General features: G+C 47.6%; 2 protein-coding genes across 2 annotated transcripts; one reads left to right on the top strand and one right to left on the bottom strand.

Moving 5' to 3' along the window:
* The first annotated feature begins 1250 nt into the window (after window positions 1–1250).
* Window positions 1251–2888, top strand: LOC119260160 (intersectin-2-like). Its single transcript, XM_037529032.2, has 3 exons — window positions 1251–1354; window positions 1876–2049; window positions 2516–2888. Exons 1-3 carry the CDS (start codon window positions 1306–1308, stop codon window positions 2806–2808), a joined length of 516 nt encoding a protein of 171 aa, XP_037384929.2. The 5' UTR covers window positions 1251–1305; the 3' UTR covers window positions 2809–2888.
* Window positions 2889–4189: 1301 nt separating this feature from the next.
* Window positions 4190–15374, bottom strand: LOC119260159 (protein FAM228A-like). The gene is made up of 8 exons (XM_054687819.1): window positions 15349–15374; window positions 14927–15032; window positions 11560–11628; window positions 10417–10608; window positions 9012–9099; window positions 8743–8902; window positions 7225–7366; window positions 4190–5334 (listed from the first exon to the last, which is right to left on the bottom strand). Exons 2-8 carry the CDS (start codon window positions 15017–15019, stop codon window positions 5071–5073), a joined length of 1008 nt encoding a protein of 335 aa, XP_054543794.1. The 5' UTR covers window positions 15020–15032; window positions 15349–15374; the 3' UTR covers window positions 4190–5070.
* Window positions 15375–17227: the final 1853 nt, after the last annotated feature.

Genomic DNA, 17227 nt, shown 5'->3' with positions numbered 1-17227 from the left:
TTTGTTATATACTCCTGAAAGGTATTGTATATCAGCTTTTGCTAACTGAATCTCGTTTTAACGGTCCTTTAAAGGCTTGCTACTACTGAAAAATCAATGATTGAATCGTTCATAAAGCATATAATGATCTCTTAATTGGCCTACGATGTCAATCAAAGTTTTCTATGTTTGGCCTAACATCAATATCTGTACATATTGTTTTGTATTTCCTACATGTTCAATTTCTTCGGGCGGCATTTATTGATTACTTACTCTGTGCCAGGCCCCGTGCTAGCCTTCACCAGGCCCTCCGAGATGGACGTGCTCCAGCCTGCCTTGCAGGGGACCTGAGTGCAGCGGTGGGGAGGTGGGCATGAGGGAGGGGTGGGCCCCTTCTCTTAGAAAAGCTCCCATTTGCCCCAAATTTTGAAAATCAGTAGCACACCAAGCAGCCTCTTTGTTAGTTTTTAAACCCCAGAGGGCAAACCTACTTCAGTGACTTCACACTTACTGAGATAATGTGAGTTCACTGCTTCATTTCTCTCCACATTAAGAAAGCAGTTTTGAGTACCTCCTTCAATGGAAAAGGCCTTCAGTGAAACTACTTATAAGCTGGTGATTACATATAATTGGGGTTATGGTGAGTGGTTCAGAAAATACTTTGATATCTGCTGTTTACATTTTGACCCTGCCACTTAGAAGCATGTGGTTGGAGCGCGTGACAGACCACATTAGGTCTCCACTTTTTCACGTATGGGAGGCAGCTTAAAAGGGCTACCCTGCGAGGAAACTGACTTACAAAAGGGCCTAGCACATGCCTAACACAAAGGAAGTATGCAATAAATGTTACCTGCTTTTAAATGCTAAATGAATATAATGCAGTATTTTATATGCTACTATTTGTTAGGCAATTGAGGGCTAATACAGGGATGAGTAAACAGTCCATGCTATACAGTGGCTTGGAGAGAGGGGCAGCACAGCATTTCAGGCCCAGCATGCTGTGGGATGCTCGTAAGCCGAGGACTTGGATGCACAGAGGAGGGCAGGGGTATCGCAGGGAGGGTTGAGATTGGACCCACATCTTGAAGGTTAACGAGTAGAGATCGTGGCCAAGGCATGCCTCGCAGGCCACACAGCCAGATGCCAGCTGGCTGGCCAGGCCCAGTGCAGTGACAGGTGAGGCTGGGGAGTGTGAGGCTTGGTTAGAAAGACAGATTGTGAGGAGCTGTACTCCTCATCGCTGCGCGCTCTGCATTCCCAGAGAAGTGAATGTCTCTGTCTTCTTTCCTAGCTCGCTCTCAGAAGAATTCTGGCATTGGGCGTCTGATGGTGCATATCATTGAAGCGACAGAATTAAAAGCCTGTAAGCCGAACGGTAAATGCTTCTTTAATTCAACAGAGGGTTAGCTGCCCTGCTTTTGCTAATGACTCTCTGGGCACTAGGTAATGGGATACTTTTTTAAAAGTGTTTCTAGTGCCACTAACAGGATTATTGGACTGATGTTATCATCACTCCCCGTTTCCCCAGTAAGTACCAAGGCCTCCTTTCCCCTGTGCTTCTGAATGGAGAAAGCATGAAGCAAGTTGCACAGACGCTTGCCCAAGATTGTGGGGGACAGTCCTGGTGTTTGAATGTGCTCAGTGCCCCCCCCCCCCCCCCGGATTTCTGAGGCTGTCAGCACAGGGAGCAGAGACCAGAGAAGTGAATGTCTCTGTCTTCTTCCTAGCTTGCTTCCTAGCACAGGGCTGGGCAAGCTGGGAGTCCCCAGGCAGTGGCCCCTGCTGCTGTGGTCTCTAGAGGGAGCGTCCATTTGGATCCTTCTTCTGCTCAAGGAAGGCCTTTCTGTCAGTCTCTCATCTACCACCTCGCCTCATGTGTCTTTTGTTTTTGTTCAGGAAAGAGCAACCCATACTGTGAAATCAGCATGGGCTCCCAGAGCTACACCACCAGGACCCTCCAGGACACACTAAACCCCAAGTGGAATTTTAACTGCCAGTTCTTTATTAAGGATCTTTACCAAGATGTGCTGTGTCTCACCATGTTTGACAGAGACCAGTTTTCACCAGATGGTAAAGTATAACTCGGCTGGGGAGCTGAAGGGTCCCAATGCTCTAGAATCTAGGTATGGATTCAGTGCTTGACCTTATTTTCATCACCACCTTCTGGAAGCCATGTGGGCTGTGGTCAGTAGCAGCTCACACTGGGCAGCAGCGGATGGGGTGGTTTTAGGTCTGTTAAGGTGTATGTTAGGTCTTCAACCCCATACATACACACACGATGGGATTTTGGGGCTCCTGGCACCTGCTGAGGGGGAGACCGTCCCTGGCCCGAAACAGGGCTCTGAGCAGGCAGTCTCCCTCACACGATCGGTAGCCCTCTACACACAGCCTCTCACAGAACAAACAGCCTTTAATAAAAGATGTTGCTTGTCCTGGATTTGAAAGTTTTGTGAATCCTGTTTCAGACACTCCCGTGTAGTAGTTCTTCATACAGCTTTATAACGACGACTTCTGACTCAAAAAATCTGTTCTCCAGATTTCCTGGGTCGTACTGAAGTTCCACTGGCAAAAATCCGAACAGAACAGGAAAGCAAAGGCCCTACAACCCGCCGGCTCCTGCTGCACGAGGTCCCCACCGGGGAGGTCTGGGTCCGCTTTGACCTGCAACTTTTTGAGCAAAAACTCTTCTGTAGGAGCCGTAGGGATCTGCCCGCCCGGTGGGGGCTGGAGAAGACGCAGCTGCCAGCGCCACCCAGGGCTGGAGAGCATCCGGGTTTCACGCATCACAGGGCCACGCACGCTGGAGCCCTCTATTTTATTGCACACTAAATCGCTAGCAAACTATGCAAACATGATTTCTTCCTATAAACCAAACCCCATAGCACAGTGCCTTGTATTAGTGTTACCACGTTGGGTTTGTTTGGATGCCAAGGTTTCCCATTTTCAGGGCTATAAAAAGTATTACGTGGAAATGAGGCATCAGACCACCAGACGTGACCACCTGGTTGCACGTGTCCCCCATAGGTGGTTTGGGTGACGCCAGAACCACTCCACACCACGTGACCCCTGTGGTCATGGCCACTCCGGTGAAGGGTCAGGGAGACCTGCCACTGGGCGAGGGACAGCCTGCTACCGAGAGAGTGTCTACTCGTGCACTGAATAAAAAGCAAACTTGATCATTTTATTTCTGATTAGATTTTTATCATTCTCTGCTGAGACAATAAAATTTGAAATCTAAGGGGAAAGCTTGATTTACTTTAAAAACTGTGAACTCTCATGATGTGGAAAATATTTTTCAGCCTTTAATTTTCTGAGGTATAATTTATTTATGTAAATTCTTGTTTTTTGCATATTTCATAGGACATGCATCTTTAAGCTTTATCATTGCCAATATGTACAGAGAGAATAAAAATATGTTTATGAATGAAACCTTGCAAAATAGACTGATTTACTTTCTTCTCCAAAGGCTCTTGAGAGGCTGCTTAGGACAAAACCAAATCTCCTTTCTGCAACAACAACGAAAAACCAAGGGCAGGATTGGGGGGGGTAAGCTCAGGAGACCCCCATCTTGACTGCCAGCGACACCACCGAACGTTTCTGGGACTGTTACTTTGGTGGCCTCTCAGTGAGGTCTCTGTGGGACGAGACTGAACCCTCTAGAATCCTGTGCCTGTCTGGCTGAGGGGAGCTCTCGGGGGGGGGGGGGGGGTAACTTAGGAGTAAAGAAAACACACAAGCAGTGCCGTCAGCGCGGCTGCACCCGCCCAGCTCCAGGCGCACCATCCCCACCCTGTCCCCGCGATGCCACGTCCACACCAGGACCGCTGATTCCGCCTCTGCGTGGTGACGTATGAGCTTTGTCCTGAAACACTGATAAAAATAAGGTCCTGTACGCTAAATCCCTGGGTTTCCCCAGCAGGGAAGAGACCAGTCTTTGGAAGGAATGGCTCTGGCTGCCAGACTTCTCAGGGAGCTGAGGCACAGGCCTGCCCCCCCAACCCCCTTCCTCCGAAAATAAGCACTGGGCAAAGATTGGCTAGAGCACAATTCAGAATATTCAAAGTTCATCACTCAGTCATTCAGGTTCTCAATCCTCTGCGCTGACTGGTTAAAACACACCGGCCCCAGGGTCTAAGGAAGAGCCGCTCTCAGAACCTGAAAGCAAACAGCTGAGCGTGCCAGGTTAAGGGAGAGTGGCCGGCCAGCGCGGCCATGCTGAGCAAAGCAGACTGCTGGGCTTTTGAAGGGTTTCAGGAGAGTCTTGTGTGGGTTTAGGGGGGCAATCGTGGGCTGGTGTTCATGGGCTGCCTCCGCCTGCCGGCTCCAGAGCTCCACACAGGGGGGCTTAAAGCAGTTCTGGGGTTGCCTGTGAATTAGCTCCAGGATAATCCCTGGGACTAGTCCTGGGTCTGTGGGGACCCGCACTGGGATGAGCTGTGGCTGGCGCCATTTCCCCTGTCTGGATACATCGGGATTCTCTGTAGACTTAGGACAGGGGAGCCTGCAGTGGGCCAGCGTCCACCAAACCCCAGGGGTGATTTAATGGCGGTGCCCCCAGCAACTCCAGCCACCGCCTGTGACTAGGAGCAAAGCTCGGCCCTTCAGTAAATCAAGTTCTCGCCTGATTTTCTGAAGGGCATGTGGGGGTGGGGGGGTGCCCTTAGACCACGTATATCCGTGGGGAATGGGGGAGCAGAGGGCAGGACATCAGCAGGGTCCTGTGGGCTCCTCAGCCTCAGGAAGCCCCCCTGGCCAGAGGGCAGCTCCATCCTCTGGAAGAGAACCTCAGCCCTCGGCAGCTTGGCGAACCTTACAAGGCCTGAGTGGACGGGAAGAGAGGGTGCGCCCTGGCCAAAGCACCTGTGCTTTGGCCCCGGAGGGCCAGGACTTGAAGTCAAACGCTGCCACTTTCAAGTTCTGCAACTGACTTGAGCAGTTCACCCACCTCTGGCCCTCATGTCCTGGGAGATAATTCTATGTTGCTGTGAAAAGTTTTAAATGGATATAAAATACCTCACACGGGTCCTACTTCACACCAGGAGCTCGATAAACAGTAACGATTATTATTTTGCTATTTCTTGCTTTATCCTTTCATTTCTGAAGAGAGAAAACAGGCGGGAGATTTCTTAACTGTTGCAGCGACGCTGGAACCAAATCCAGGGAATCGTGCTTTCCTGCTGTGGCCTCCGAGGAGGAGGCGGGGCGCCTGCGGTCCTGCTTGGCCCCCAGCTGCAGGGAGGCCAGATGCTGCCCCAGGACCTCTGCCGTCATCACTCTTCTCTCCGTGGGAGGCAACCCCCGGCGGAACCCACCTTCCCCGGCAGTCCAGGATCTGGGTCTTTGCTGTCCTAAAACCTACAGAAAAAGAGAACTGAATGTTGGGCAGGGGAGGGGTTCGGGGAGCAGGAGGAAGGCCCCAGCAGAGCCTGACCGTCCCCTCCTGTGGAGACCCTCCAGGCAGCTTCCCAGCGCTGCTCCATCCTCCCTCTGGTTCCAGCAACACGGAAACAGGCTTTCCTGGTTGCTGGACGCCACACACTACTACCCTTCTACGGGAGTGCGGTCGGCAGAGAGGCGAGCTGGCCGCAAAATGGTTGCTCTCCCTGCCACTTTGCTCAGACCATCCAGGTTCCCCAGCCCTACAGCTGGGGACGGTCACATGGCTGGTCCAGGCCAAAGAGCTGTCGAGGTCTGGGCCTCCTCCACTCCCAGGGGAGAGCCTCGGGAGCAATTTCATTTTCTTTTTTTTTTTTTTTTTTTCAGTTGACACATATTTCATTTTTTTCATTGTCTGATAACTTTTTAAATTAATATTTTATATAATTCTTACATCATTTTTCATTTTTGCACAATGTATGCATTATCCTTTTGGTTATATTCCCCATACAATTGCACCCCCCCTTATTTTGACCCTAGTCCTTCCTCTCCCCTTCCCTCCCCACCCCCCGTAGTGTGTCTCTGGTTTATAGTTGCTTGTTGATTTTGATTTACTTTGTATTAATTAGTCTTTTTCCTGGTCCCTTATTTAAGTTTTCTAAATTCCTGCTATGAGTGAGACCATCCGGTATTTTTCTTTTTCTTTCTGACTTATTTCGCTGAGCATGATCCCTTCTAGGGGAGCAATTTCATTTTAAGATCACTTTCCAGGGCAACCTCGAAGATGGTTCTGGCTCTTGGGTGAAAAGTAAATGTCCGTGGTGTGTAAGCCACACGCCTCTTGGGGACCTCTTGGTAACAGCAGCCAGGCTACCGTGCCAGAGGGCAGAGCGACAGCCGTCACCTTCGGCAGCTCGAGGGCACCTTCCACTCAGGCAGTCCTGTGCAGAAGCAGCTGCTGAGGAAAGGGGTATGATAACTGCTACACAGGAGATGCCATTTCTGGGGGGCACTGGGGAGAAGAGTGGAGCTGGGTCACAAGATCGGAGGTTTTCAAGCTACAAAGGAGAAACAGTGCCTTGTGTGTGGGATGAGGGGGAACAAGGGGTTGTTGAAAGGAGAAACCAAGCTCCACTGGGCCCTCAAGACACGTCACCAACTGGCCACCAACCAGGCGCCCCAGCTGCTCCTGAGTCCCAAAACTCAGGCTTGACGCAGGGAGCGGACACCAGAGAAACAGACCAGGAGCTGGACGCCACGGCAGCCTGGCTGTGAGCTCTGGCCAAGGAACCTGTGCAGGAAAACACCTGCACATCAGATGCCTTTTTAAATGAATTACTAATTAAAATAATAACTCTTATAGATCCAAAAATCATTGTGTTTTAGTCTCAATGTCATTTCCAAAATATCCCTACCTATTGTGACTGAACTAAGGTTCTGGTTGGAATGAAATAAGTAGCCACTGGTGGAAAAATGGCAGAAAAGCAGAGACTCAGGGAAAGAGTGGAGGAAATCTTAGTGGGCAGATTCCCTGTGGCCGGGCTTTCCTTACCAGGTAAGGGCACAATCTGGCCCTCAAAAGTGGGGACTAGAGTCCCACAATTTGCTCTTTTTTTGAGTTTCTGCCAAAGGGGTCCTGTCTGCACAGCAGCAACGAGCCCAGAGGCAGCCCCACAAACTCTTGTGTCAAAGAAATTCTCCTGCCTCCCCTTTTTCACGTCCTTCTTTGGTTTCTGCCTCCTCTGGCCTCCGGGTCGACTGGAGGGAGAGACTTGTCAAGCTCAGATTCCCAAATCAGAGCTCACTTGCTGGCTCGTGGGTGTTGTGAAACTGGCAGCCACACCCAGCAACCCCCAGATCTCTGCTCACCAGAACCTTCTTTTTATTCCTTTTATTCCCTTTGTTGAGCTTCGAGGAGTAAAACTGCCTTTCAAAAGCAGATTGACTTAAGTCAGTAATTTGTTTCTCTTTATTAGGCGCGTGTTTCTTTTCTGTGCAGATCTTTTCAGGACTGCAAAGAAAAGTAGAAAAACATTTACTCAATACAAACAGAATTAGACCACTCAATAACTATCTGAAAATTAATTTTGTGAACTCAATAGTCTATGAAAAGTCTGAGTGGGCATCACTTGAGGGCTGTCAGTCAGTGCGCCCCAGCACACTCCCGCTGGTCACCCTTAGGCAGGCAGTGTGTCTCATAACCCTTCTGCTGTGGCCCAGAGCCTCAGTCCCGACAGGTGGATGTTCTCCTCCTGGGCCTCCTGGCAGCTGGGTACTTAGCCTCGTCCTCAACATCTCCCTCTCCCCGGTGGGCAAGTGAAGCCGTGTACTTGGAACAGGCTCCCTAGTGCTGGGCAGGGACCCTCCAGGCCCTCCAGAGCAGAGACACCTCCCCAAACTTACTTAAAATGGACCAAATAAAATACTAGAACTATAAGAATAAAACAACTGAAAGTGAGAACCCAATGGGAAGGTTTAACAACAGGTTATTAGGCACAACTAAAGAGATAACTAAAATATCTAGAATCCAATATAGAATGACAAAAGGGTGGAAACTACACAAGAAAAGATAAGAGACAGAGAGGATGCAGTGAGAAAACCTGAAATATGTTTAACTGAGTCCCAGAAAGAGAGGAGAGAGTGAGTATGGCAGAAGTTAACCATCAAAGGAAAAATGACTTCCCAGAACCAATTTAAGACATCTCTTTCCAGATACAAGACGACCCATGAGTTCCAAGTGGAATAAATAAAAGAAATCCAGATGTGGAAACACTGCTGTAAAACTACTGAAAATCAAACCAAGAAAATCTTTGAAGCATCCCAAAAGACAGTTACCATCAAAGAATCAACAGAAAGCCTGGCAGCTGACTTCTCAAATCAACAAGTAAAAACAAGTAGGAAAGATGCCGAAAGAAAGCTGCCAACCCTACATTCTTGATCCCGTTAAAACATCCTGTAAGGCCTCCCTAGTGGCTCAGGCAGTTGAGCGCAGCGCTGTGAAGCTGTCTGCAGCCTCTGCAGTGCCAGTTGGATCCAGGCGGGCCAGCGAGGGGCCCACATGGTGCAGCAGACCTCTCCTGTCTCACCCGTTGCTCCCCTCAGCAGTGTATTTCCTCAGTCTGCCTGTTCTGTTCCCTGCTCTCTCTCTGGTGAATCCTGTCACCCTCCCGGGCATCTGGTCTGTACCCCGGTTCTTGTATAAATAAATAAATAAATAAATAAATAAATAAATAAATAAATAAATAAATAAATAAATATTTAAAAAAAAATCCTGTAAGAAGAAGCTGAAATCTGCAGAAGTTTCTAGCCGATGTGAGTCCAACTCCATGACATTCTGCAAAAGGCAAAACCAGGGAGACAGTGTTAGGGTGGCTGCTCAGCAGTTACCAGTGCTTATTGCTGTGAGGTTTCTGTCTTGCCAGCCTCTCAGGAGCTTTGTGCCACTCCTTTGGACTCACACTCTGCAGCGTAAATGTGAACTGGGGCAATCTGGCATCCAACCTGGCCTTCTCCATTTCTTGAAATTCTTTTAAGGTATAGTGCTTTCCTACAAGAGAGAAGACCTGAATCAGCTCTCTCAAAGTCAGCGCCACTCACCTAGGAAATCATTGAACTATTAAAAACCTCTAATTTCAAGCCCAGGGATCACAGAGTACCTGTCTCATACTGTAAAGCGGCTCTCTTCTCTTTATCCATCTCTTGCTGTCTTTTAAACAGAGGATCACAAAATGGTAGGACTGTAACCTACAAAAAAAGTGACTCTCTGAGGACCCCAGTAGGATCGTATTAAGCTTTTTTTTATTTTTAAAAAATATTTATTTATGCATACAAGAACTGGGGTACAGGCCAGAGGTGTGGGGGGCGAGAGGATTCACCAGAGACAAGAGAAGGGAGCGGAACAGGCAGATCTACTGAAATACACTGCTGAGGGGAGCAGTGGGCGAGACAGGAGAGGTCTGCTGCACCATGTATGTTGCTCCCTGGCTGGGGATTAAACTCATGTCGCAGTGGCTGGTGCTAGCTTGATAGCACTGAGTCTTCACCCCTGTGCCACCAGGGAGGCCCTCAACTAGTAAGTTTTGTGATGGGTTGGATGGCTTTCAAGAACAATAACCATAAGGCAAAAATAAATGTAAAAAATCTATGTAATCCTATGTTCAATAAAATTATTTTTTTTCAGTGAAAAAAAACAAAGAAAAAAGAAACAAAAGAAACTTACCTTTCCATAATTTGGGTTCTTTTTCTTCTTATAAAAAGAATTGTATATACTTCAGGATCATAAAAATCTCCAAATATAATTGCCTTGGGGTGGGTGGGAATACACCTCAGAGCAAATCACTACATTCAAATGTGTTTTTGCAAGATTCTAAAAAGCCAAATACAGTATTCCATTTTTACATAAAATCATAAGCTCAAAGGGCTCGAAGAAGCCCCAGGAGTAACCAAGACTGCAATGAGACGCCGCCATCGCTGAGATGCCATCAGCCAGTCAGCCTTACTTTAGGACTGACTGTCTGCTCTGTTGGGCAGGCGCCTTTTTGGTAGTTCTAACCACTAGGAAGTTTGTCCTTAGACTGAGTTGAAATCCACTTTGTCACTGCAGGTGCAGACTGAGCCCCTCCCCTAGAGAACACAAACTCCACCTCCCCATCAACCATACGTCAGCCTTTTAAATCCTAAAAGGAACATTCCCCTTCATGTCTTCTCTTCCCCAAGAGGGTCTTTCCACTGCTCCTCCTCTGGCGTCATCAAGCCTCCACCCTCTTCTAAAGGTTCCGCAACTGGTGGTGGGGAGGTGTCACCCAGTGAAGACCTATGAGACTTCAGGGGAACTCTGAACTTCCAGTGTGTTAAGACAAGGGTCCCCTGGCATCCTTTCTACCTCTTCTTCCTGCTTGGAACCCAAGAACACAGACCTAGCGACCTCGACTTGCAAGCAACCAAATGCATTTACAAATGTGAGGGTGATGGGCATAAACTGAAAATATGAATCTTAGGAAATAAAGCAATAGGGAAAAAAGCCTGGGTGATTAATATACCCAATTTTTAAAAATTCAGTACCATTTTTTTTGAGTGCTTTAAAAAATATTCAACGTTTTCTTGTTTCCTTTTTTCCATCCTTCTGTATGAAATTACTTTTTCCATAATTTTCTGCTGAAGAGGCTCTGCAACATTTTCAGTCCATTTTTTATGTAACATCTCTTTTCGTCTCTCCTTAAAAATATCCAGATGCTGAAAATATGTATCCAATTTCTAATGCAAGCGATACAAACAAGGAAAACAAATTATTAAGTTTTCCACGTATTGTCATTTAAGTAAGGGGAAGGTGCTTTTTGCCACGCCTAAACTCTTTGAACATTAGGTTGCAAATACAGCATACTATAATTGGAGAACAGAATAAAGTTCAGGAAGAGAATGTGAAAGCACAGAGCAGGAAGAACTCATAAAAAGTTGTAGACCACAATGTGCTTGGATATTAAACCACATCCAAGCCATTCCTAACGTGTTACATTCCTGCTTCTTTGTCTTTCAAAACATTTCCAGCTCCCCCATTTCATGTCCCTAGATTTTTCTCATTGGTAAAGTCTATGACCAAATTAGTAGAGTAGAAAGAACTCCACAGTTGCTCCAGCACTGCTCCGTCTGAATCCATAAAGGGAGGTCACCCCACTACCTCTTCCAGTGCTCTAATGAGAACATACTTGAACTTCCCTTAGGAATTATAAATCATGATACAAATGTGAAAAACATTATTTTAAACAGAATTTCAATCCCTTTCATTGAAGTCAAAACCTCCTTAAATTTATGAAACCCTTAGTGACTCTCAGTATGCTTGGTCGTTACCCTTAAATATTAACTTGTTTCTGTTGGCTTAATGGATCCCCACCAGGATCCATGTGGGAATATACAAGGACGAAAATATTGAGGAAGAGTTTCTCTTCAGTACTGGGACAAAGAGAACAATCTCTCCCACTCTTAAGGTTGAACGGGGATCCCCGGCACTTAAGTGATCCTGCAGAGGTGACACAATCTCAGATGTATAAAGTATAATTAAAAAAACTAGAAAACAAGTGACTCAGGGAAAGAAGGCTCATTCTTCCAGCAAAATCAATCTCTGTGATATAGAAACAGTCACTGGACCACATTGCTCTGCGCCATCTTACCTAGAACACGCTGCGGGTCCAGTCTGCAGGTAACTCTTACCTTCACAACATAATTTTCTCTAAATAATATCGTGTGTACAGCTTCATCAATGTCTTCTCTAGCTAATTCCTATAATTACAGAATTAGATATTAGGATGTAAATGCCAGAAGAAACAATCAGAATGACAAAACTGAGTATATTTTACCAATAGTTTGAGTGGAAATCTCACATTTATATCTCAAAACATATTTTATAAATTTCGATTATGGAAATTTTCAAACAAATTTCCATGATCCCATCACCTTAGCTTAACAATTATCAGCTCTTTATTATTTTTTTTTTTTTTTGGTGGGACCCTCGCCGGTGGCTGGGGATCGAACTGGCACTGCAGAGGCTGAGGGCAGCCTCGAAACCCAGCGCTCAACTGCTGCACCAGCAGGGGAGGCCCAATTATCAGCTCTTTAAATTCATTAGAATTTTGAATAATGAACAGCCAAATGTGATTAGAAGATTTCTAGAAGGTTAAAAAAACAATAATCAAGTCAGAGTCAATCTCATTTCATCTAAATTCCAACTCTCTCCTCTACCTCCACCCAGATCACTTTGAAACATATCCCTCACAGATACTATTAAATCATATAAAATACCAAGAAAGCTACTAATTAAAGATCCTCTGTGAAACAAACACCTCCTTTCAGGCATTCAATAGATATGTTTTAATTTTTTTAAGATTTATTTATTTATGCATACAAGAGCTGGAGTGCAGGCCAGAGATGCAGGGGATGAGAGGATTCACCAGAGACAGAGTGGGGAACAGAACAGGCAGATTGACTGAAACACACTGCTGAGAAGAGCAGCGGGCAAGACAGGCGAGGTCTGATGTGCCATGTGGGTAGCTCTCTGGCTGGGGATCGAACTTGGGCTGCAGAGGCTGTGGATAGCTTCATAGTGCAAGACTTAACCCCCTGAGCCACCAGGAAGGTTCCTCCCCCCCATAGATGTTTTATTTATTTATTTATTTTTAAAGATTTATTTATACAAGCACTGGGTAGAGTCAGAGGCACGGGAGGGTGAGAGAATTCACCAGAGCCAGAGCGGGGAGCAGAACAGGCAGAGTGATGAAGTATACTGCTGAGGGGAGCAGCGGGCGGCAGGAGAGGTCTGCACACCATGTGGGACCCTCGCCCGGCAGCCAGGGATTGAACTGGCGCTTTAGAGGCTGCAGGTAGCTTCACAACCCAGCGCTCAACCGCTGTGCCACCAGGGAGGCCCACCCAATAGATATGTTTTAAAAGGCTGTAGATGTTCTCTGGTTTCTGCTAGATCCCTTTCTAAGTCAAAACCTCCTCATAAGTCAAAACTGAGGAACTAAAGAAAGTTCAACTGGTCCAGAGTCTCACCAAGTCAGGGGCCGCTCCTGGCTAGAGCCCCAGATGCTATAACCTGGGACCTGCTGTTTCCTTTATGAGTTTGGGTAAAGTTGAAGCTTTAGGGCTTTTCCTTTGGATCATCATGAAATGATCTTCCAGCTTTTACACTTATAGAACTAAGTAGGAACAAACGGGAAGGCAATAAAAACCCAGTGTCTTGGAAAAGAAATGCTACCACTTACAAGAATGATCTAGTATAGGGCCTCCCCGGTGGCACAGCAGGTTGAGCACAGTGCTGTGAAGCTGTCCACAGCCTCTGTAGCATGGGTTCGATTCCCTGCCAGCCAGGGAGATTCCCACACGGCGCCGCAGACCTCACTTTTCCCACCCACTGCTCCCCTCAGCAGTGCTTTCCATTTGTCTGCCTGTTCTGCTCCCCACTCTGTCTCTGGTGAATCCTCTCACCCCCCACACCTCTGGTCTGTACCCCAGCTATTTGTATGAATAAAAAAATAAATCAAGTCCTCCATATTGTTAAAAAAAAAAAAAGAATGATCTAGTACAAAATGGTATAGTCCCTTAAGACAATATTGTTCAATGTCTGGCTCTTCTTTCAGTTTTGCCACAGTGAGTGCATCAAAACCAAACTCCAAACTCAAATATCGAATTTGAGAATAAGAGAAAGCTCAAAAAAAAGAGTCATATTTTTCCCCATATACATAACAGCTTCCCATGAAATCTAAAGTGACACAAGCACTTGGATCTTCTCCAAAATAAAAGTCTTTTGAAAATATAAATAGAACCTTGCTTGAAAACCTGTCTACACTTATTTTAAGATGACAACTGAAAAAATCATGTAAACAAATGTTTTCCCCTGACACCAAATACAAATTCGGGAAAAAAATCAACTTATTTATTTGAAGTAGAAACGTACACTGTGACAAGCATTTTGGAAAATCACATTTTTTGCAGTCATCCTATTAACATTATTAACAAATGTCAGATCCCCTATGAGACATGGGTCAGATTTCCAAAGTGCCTTTTTTATTTAAGAAAATACAGTTTTTGCTTTGCTGGCTCCTTCTCTGTGATTTTGTCAGAAAATAGGAGTATGTTAATAATTTCTAGCAGCATTTTTGAAAGCCACAGCTTTCTGTGCAGAAGTAAGTGTCACTACTAACTGCCATGATGGCAAAAGGAACAAAATAGGGCCCCCCGGTGGCGCAGCAGTTGAGCACTGGGTTGCGAAGCTGCCCGCAGCCTCTAGAGTGCCGGCTCGATCCCCGGTTCGATCCCCGGCTGCTCCCCGGCCACCGGAGGGTCCCACATGGCGCTCAGACCTCTCCTGCCGCCCGCTGCTCCCCTCAGCAGTGTGCTTCGGTCCTTCTGCCTGCTCTGCTCCCTGCTCTGGCTCTGGTGAATTCTCTCACCCTCCCGCGCTTCTGACTGTACCCAGTGCTTGTATAAATAAATAAATAAATGTTAAAAAAAAAAAAAAAGGAACAAAACAACGTATCCAAGTGCTGTTCCTTAAAGCGGGGCAAATTATAGGATGATGTACAACATCACATCACATCACAACCCCCCCAAACCCAACATGCTTATGAGAAGGTCATTGCTGCATCAACCCCTGAAGCCTCACAAATGAATCGGGGAGACCAGAGCTCCGGCCTGGGGCGCACAGCCCTGGCTCAGGTGGGTGATAGGGGGGACTCGAAGCACCTCCTCCTTGGCAGCCCTGACCTGAGTCCCCCCCCCCACAGCCCTGACCTGAGCCCCCACCTGGCCCCCGACAGCCCTGTCTTGAGTCCCCCAACAGCCCTGACCTGAGTCCCCCGACCGACCTGATCTGAGTCCCCCGAGAGACCTGATTTGAGTCCCCCGAGAGACCTGATCTGAGCACCCCTCCCCCAACAGACCTGACCTGAGTCCCCCGACAGCCCTGAGCTGAGTCCCCCGACATCCTGACCTGAGCGCCCCCCCAGCTGTTCCCGTTCCCGTTGGGGAGTAACACGCGAGGGGAACAGCCCCTGCCCGGCGCCCGGCGCTGCTTCACCTCCATCAGGTCAACCTCCGCGGGCTCCGGCCATTCTCTCCATTTCTCCGCCTTGACGCGTCCCTCGCAGCGGGGCGTTCGCGAGGCCGCCATGGGTGCCGGCCCTCTGCGGGGAGGTGAGGACTTTGGGGAGACTGGGGCTGCGCCGGCAAGGGGGGCCGCTGCGCGGAGGGGCGGTTGGAACCCTTGCCCTCCCGCCGAGGGGCGTCGGGGAGGGCGCCCCCAGAGCTCTCAGGCCTCGCCCCCACCCCTGCCCGGGCCGCTGTTTCAAAAACGCGGGGCTGATGCATCCCCCGCGTGTTGCCTAAAGGCCAAGTCAGGTAACCAGCGGGGTCCTCCGCCCCATTTGGGGCAGGATGGCTGGGACCCCGCCTTGGCCGCTGGGGTGGGGGGTCCCGGAGGAGGAAAGTCAGGGTCCCCACCTGCCACCCTCGCCTTCGGGAGGCCCTGTGACACACGTGGGGTTTCAACCGTCCAATCCAACATGGCCTCGCATTCTTTAAAGTCATGAGGGTGGGTCTCCCTGCTGGCGCAAGGGATGAAGCACCACACTATGAAGCTGTCCGCAGCCTCTGTAGCACGAGTTCCATCCCCGGCCGGCCAGGGAGCTACCCACATGGCGAGGCAGACCTCTCCTGCCTCGCCCGCTGCTCCCCTCAGCAGTGCATTTCAGTCAGTCTGCCTGTTCTGTTCCCCACTCTGTCTCTGGTGGATCCCCTCACCCCCTGCATCTCTGACCTGTACCCCAGCTCTTGTGTGCACAAATAAATAAATCTTTTTTTAAATAAATAAATAAATAAAATCATGATGATGAAGCCATGGACTAGCTGTTGATGAGAACACAGCTGCGCAGGGGACTGGAGCAAGAGGAATGAGCAAAACCAAATACAAATAATTGGAAAACCGGCAAGGGTGATCCTGCTTGCTCATGCATAACTGGAGTCTTTTAGGAGGCAAGAACAAATGTTTAAAAGAGTTTTTTTTTTTTTTTTTAATCCAGGACATGAGCCTTTCTCTTGAAAGAGCAGGTGCTGGACCATGAAAAAGTGACAGAGGTCAATCCCAGACTTAGTCTAACATAATTGACTTTAAAAATAAATAATCCTCGGAGCAGCCAGGCAAGAACCACCAGGTCACTTTAAACAGGGACCATGCAGGGAGGCCTAGAAAAGAGTGCCGTGAGGGTCAAGAATTTTAATTTCCAGTTAAACTGTCCTTAAAGGATAAAGGAAAGAGGTCTTTTGTGAGGGGTCTCTTTAACTTGACATAATGTTTTTGTTACAAACTCAATAGGTTTGTTGCTTTGACATGTCCCAAATAGACCAGACCCAATTTTTATCAGGTAAAGAGCTTATTACCTGTGCAGATAATGGAGATAAGAGGCTAAGCTCCCAAGACTGCCTCCCTGGAAGCCTCCCAGGGAGCTACCCACATGGTGCAGCAGACCCCTCCTGTCTTGCCCACTGCTGCCCTCAGCAGTGTGTTTCAGTCGATCTGCCTGTTCTGCTCCCCACTCTGTCTCTGGTGAATTCTCTTACCCCCACACCTCTGGCCTGCACCCCAGCTCTTGTATGCATTAAATAAACAAATCTTGCAAACAAACAAACAAACAAAAGACTGCCTCCCTGGAAAAATACCTGAAGGGGGTTTCAAAAGAAAGACTGATAAAGGAGTCTCTGGTGACTGGGTGTTGAAGGTACCAGCAGGCTGGGCATTTGGGCAGCTTCCACAGATCGCATGTTTACAAAATGGTGGCTCCACACCTCTCTTAGGTGGAGATTTTAGTACACTAATGAAGTTGGTGTGAACTTCAGGTCACGAATGAAGATCTATACATGCTCTGTATTCTTTATGCACTGGCAAGCTGCTTAAATCATACAGGGAATTAAAATTTATCTGGAATGTTTTGTATGAGTTCTTGAATAAAACTTGGGAACCAAGGTGATGTTTTTCCTGGTCTCTCTGCAGTGTGGGTTGAACAGAGCATTGGAAATGCCAGTAAAGGGCTTTCCCTGGGCTGTCACTCACTTATTTGTAATCAGACTTTTTTCTATTTAAAATTTTCAGCTCTCCTGGTAGTAAAACCCAAATGGGCTTCTTTAAGGAAACTGCCAGAGACTTGACATTAAGCAGGTAGATAGAGTGTGGAGGTCTGAGGCTTTGGTCCTCACTTTTACTTTAAAAGGTATGACAATAGTTTTATCTGGAAATGCAACCTTGGGGACTCGAAATCCACCTAATCCACTGACTGTTTCCTCGGGTTCTCTTTTTACCAGAAGATGGCAGCGTTGGAGGCAGGTA

This window comes from Talpa occidentalis, unplaced genomic scaffold (genome assembly GCF_014898055.3).
Source record: "Talpa occidentalis isolate TD23 unplaced genomic scaffold, MPIMG_talOcc4v2.1 talOcc4.590, whole genome shotgun sequence".
NCBI classification, from domain to species: Eukaryota; Metazoa; Chordata; class Mammalia; order Eulipotyphla; family Talpidae; genus Talpa; species Talpa occidentalis.
This window is presented reverse-complemented; position numbering and strand designations above follow the sequence as displayed.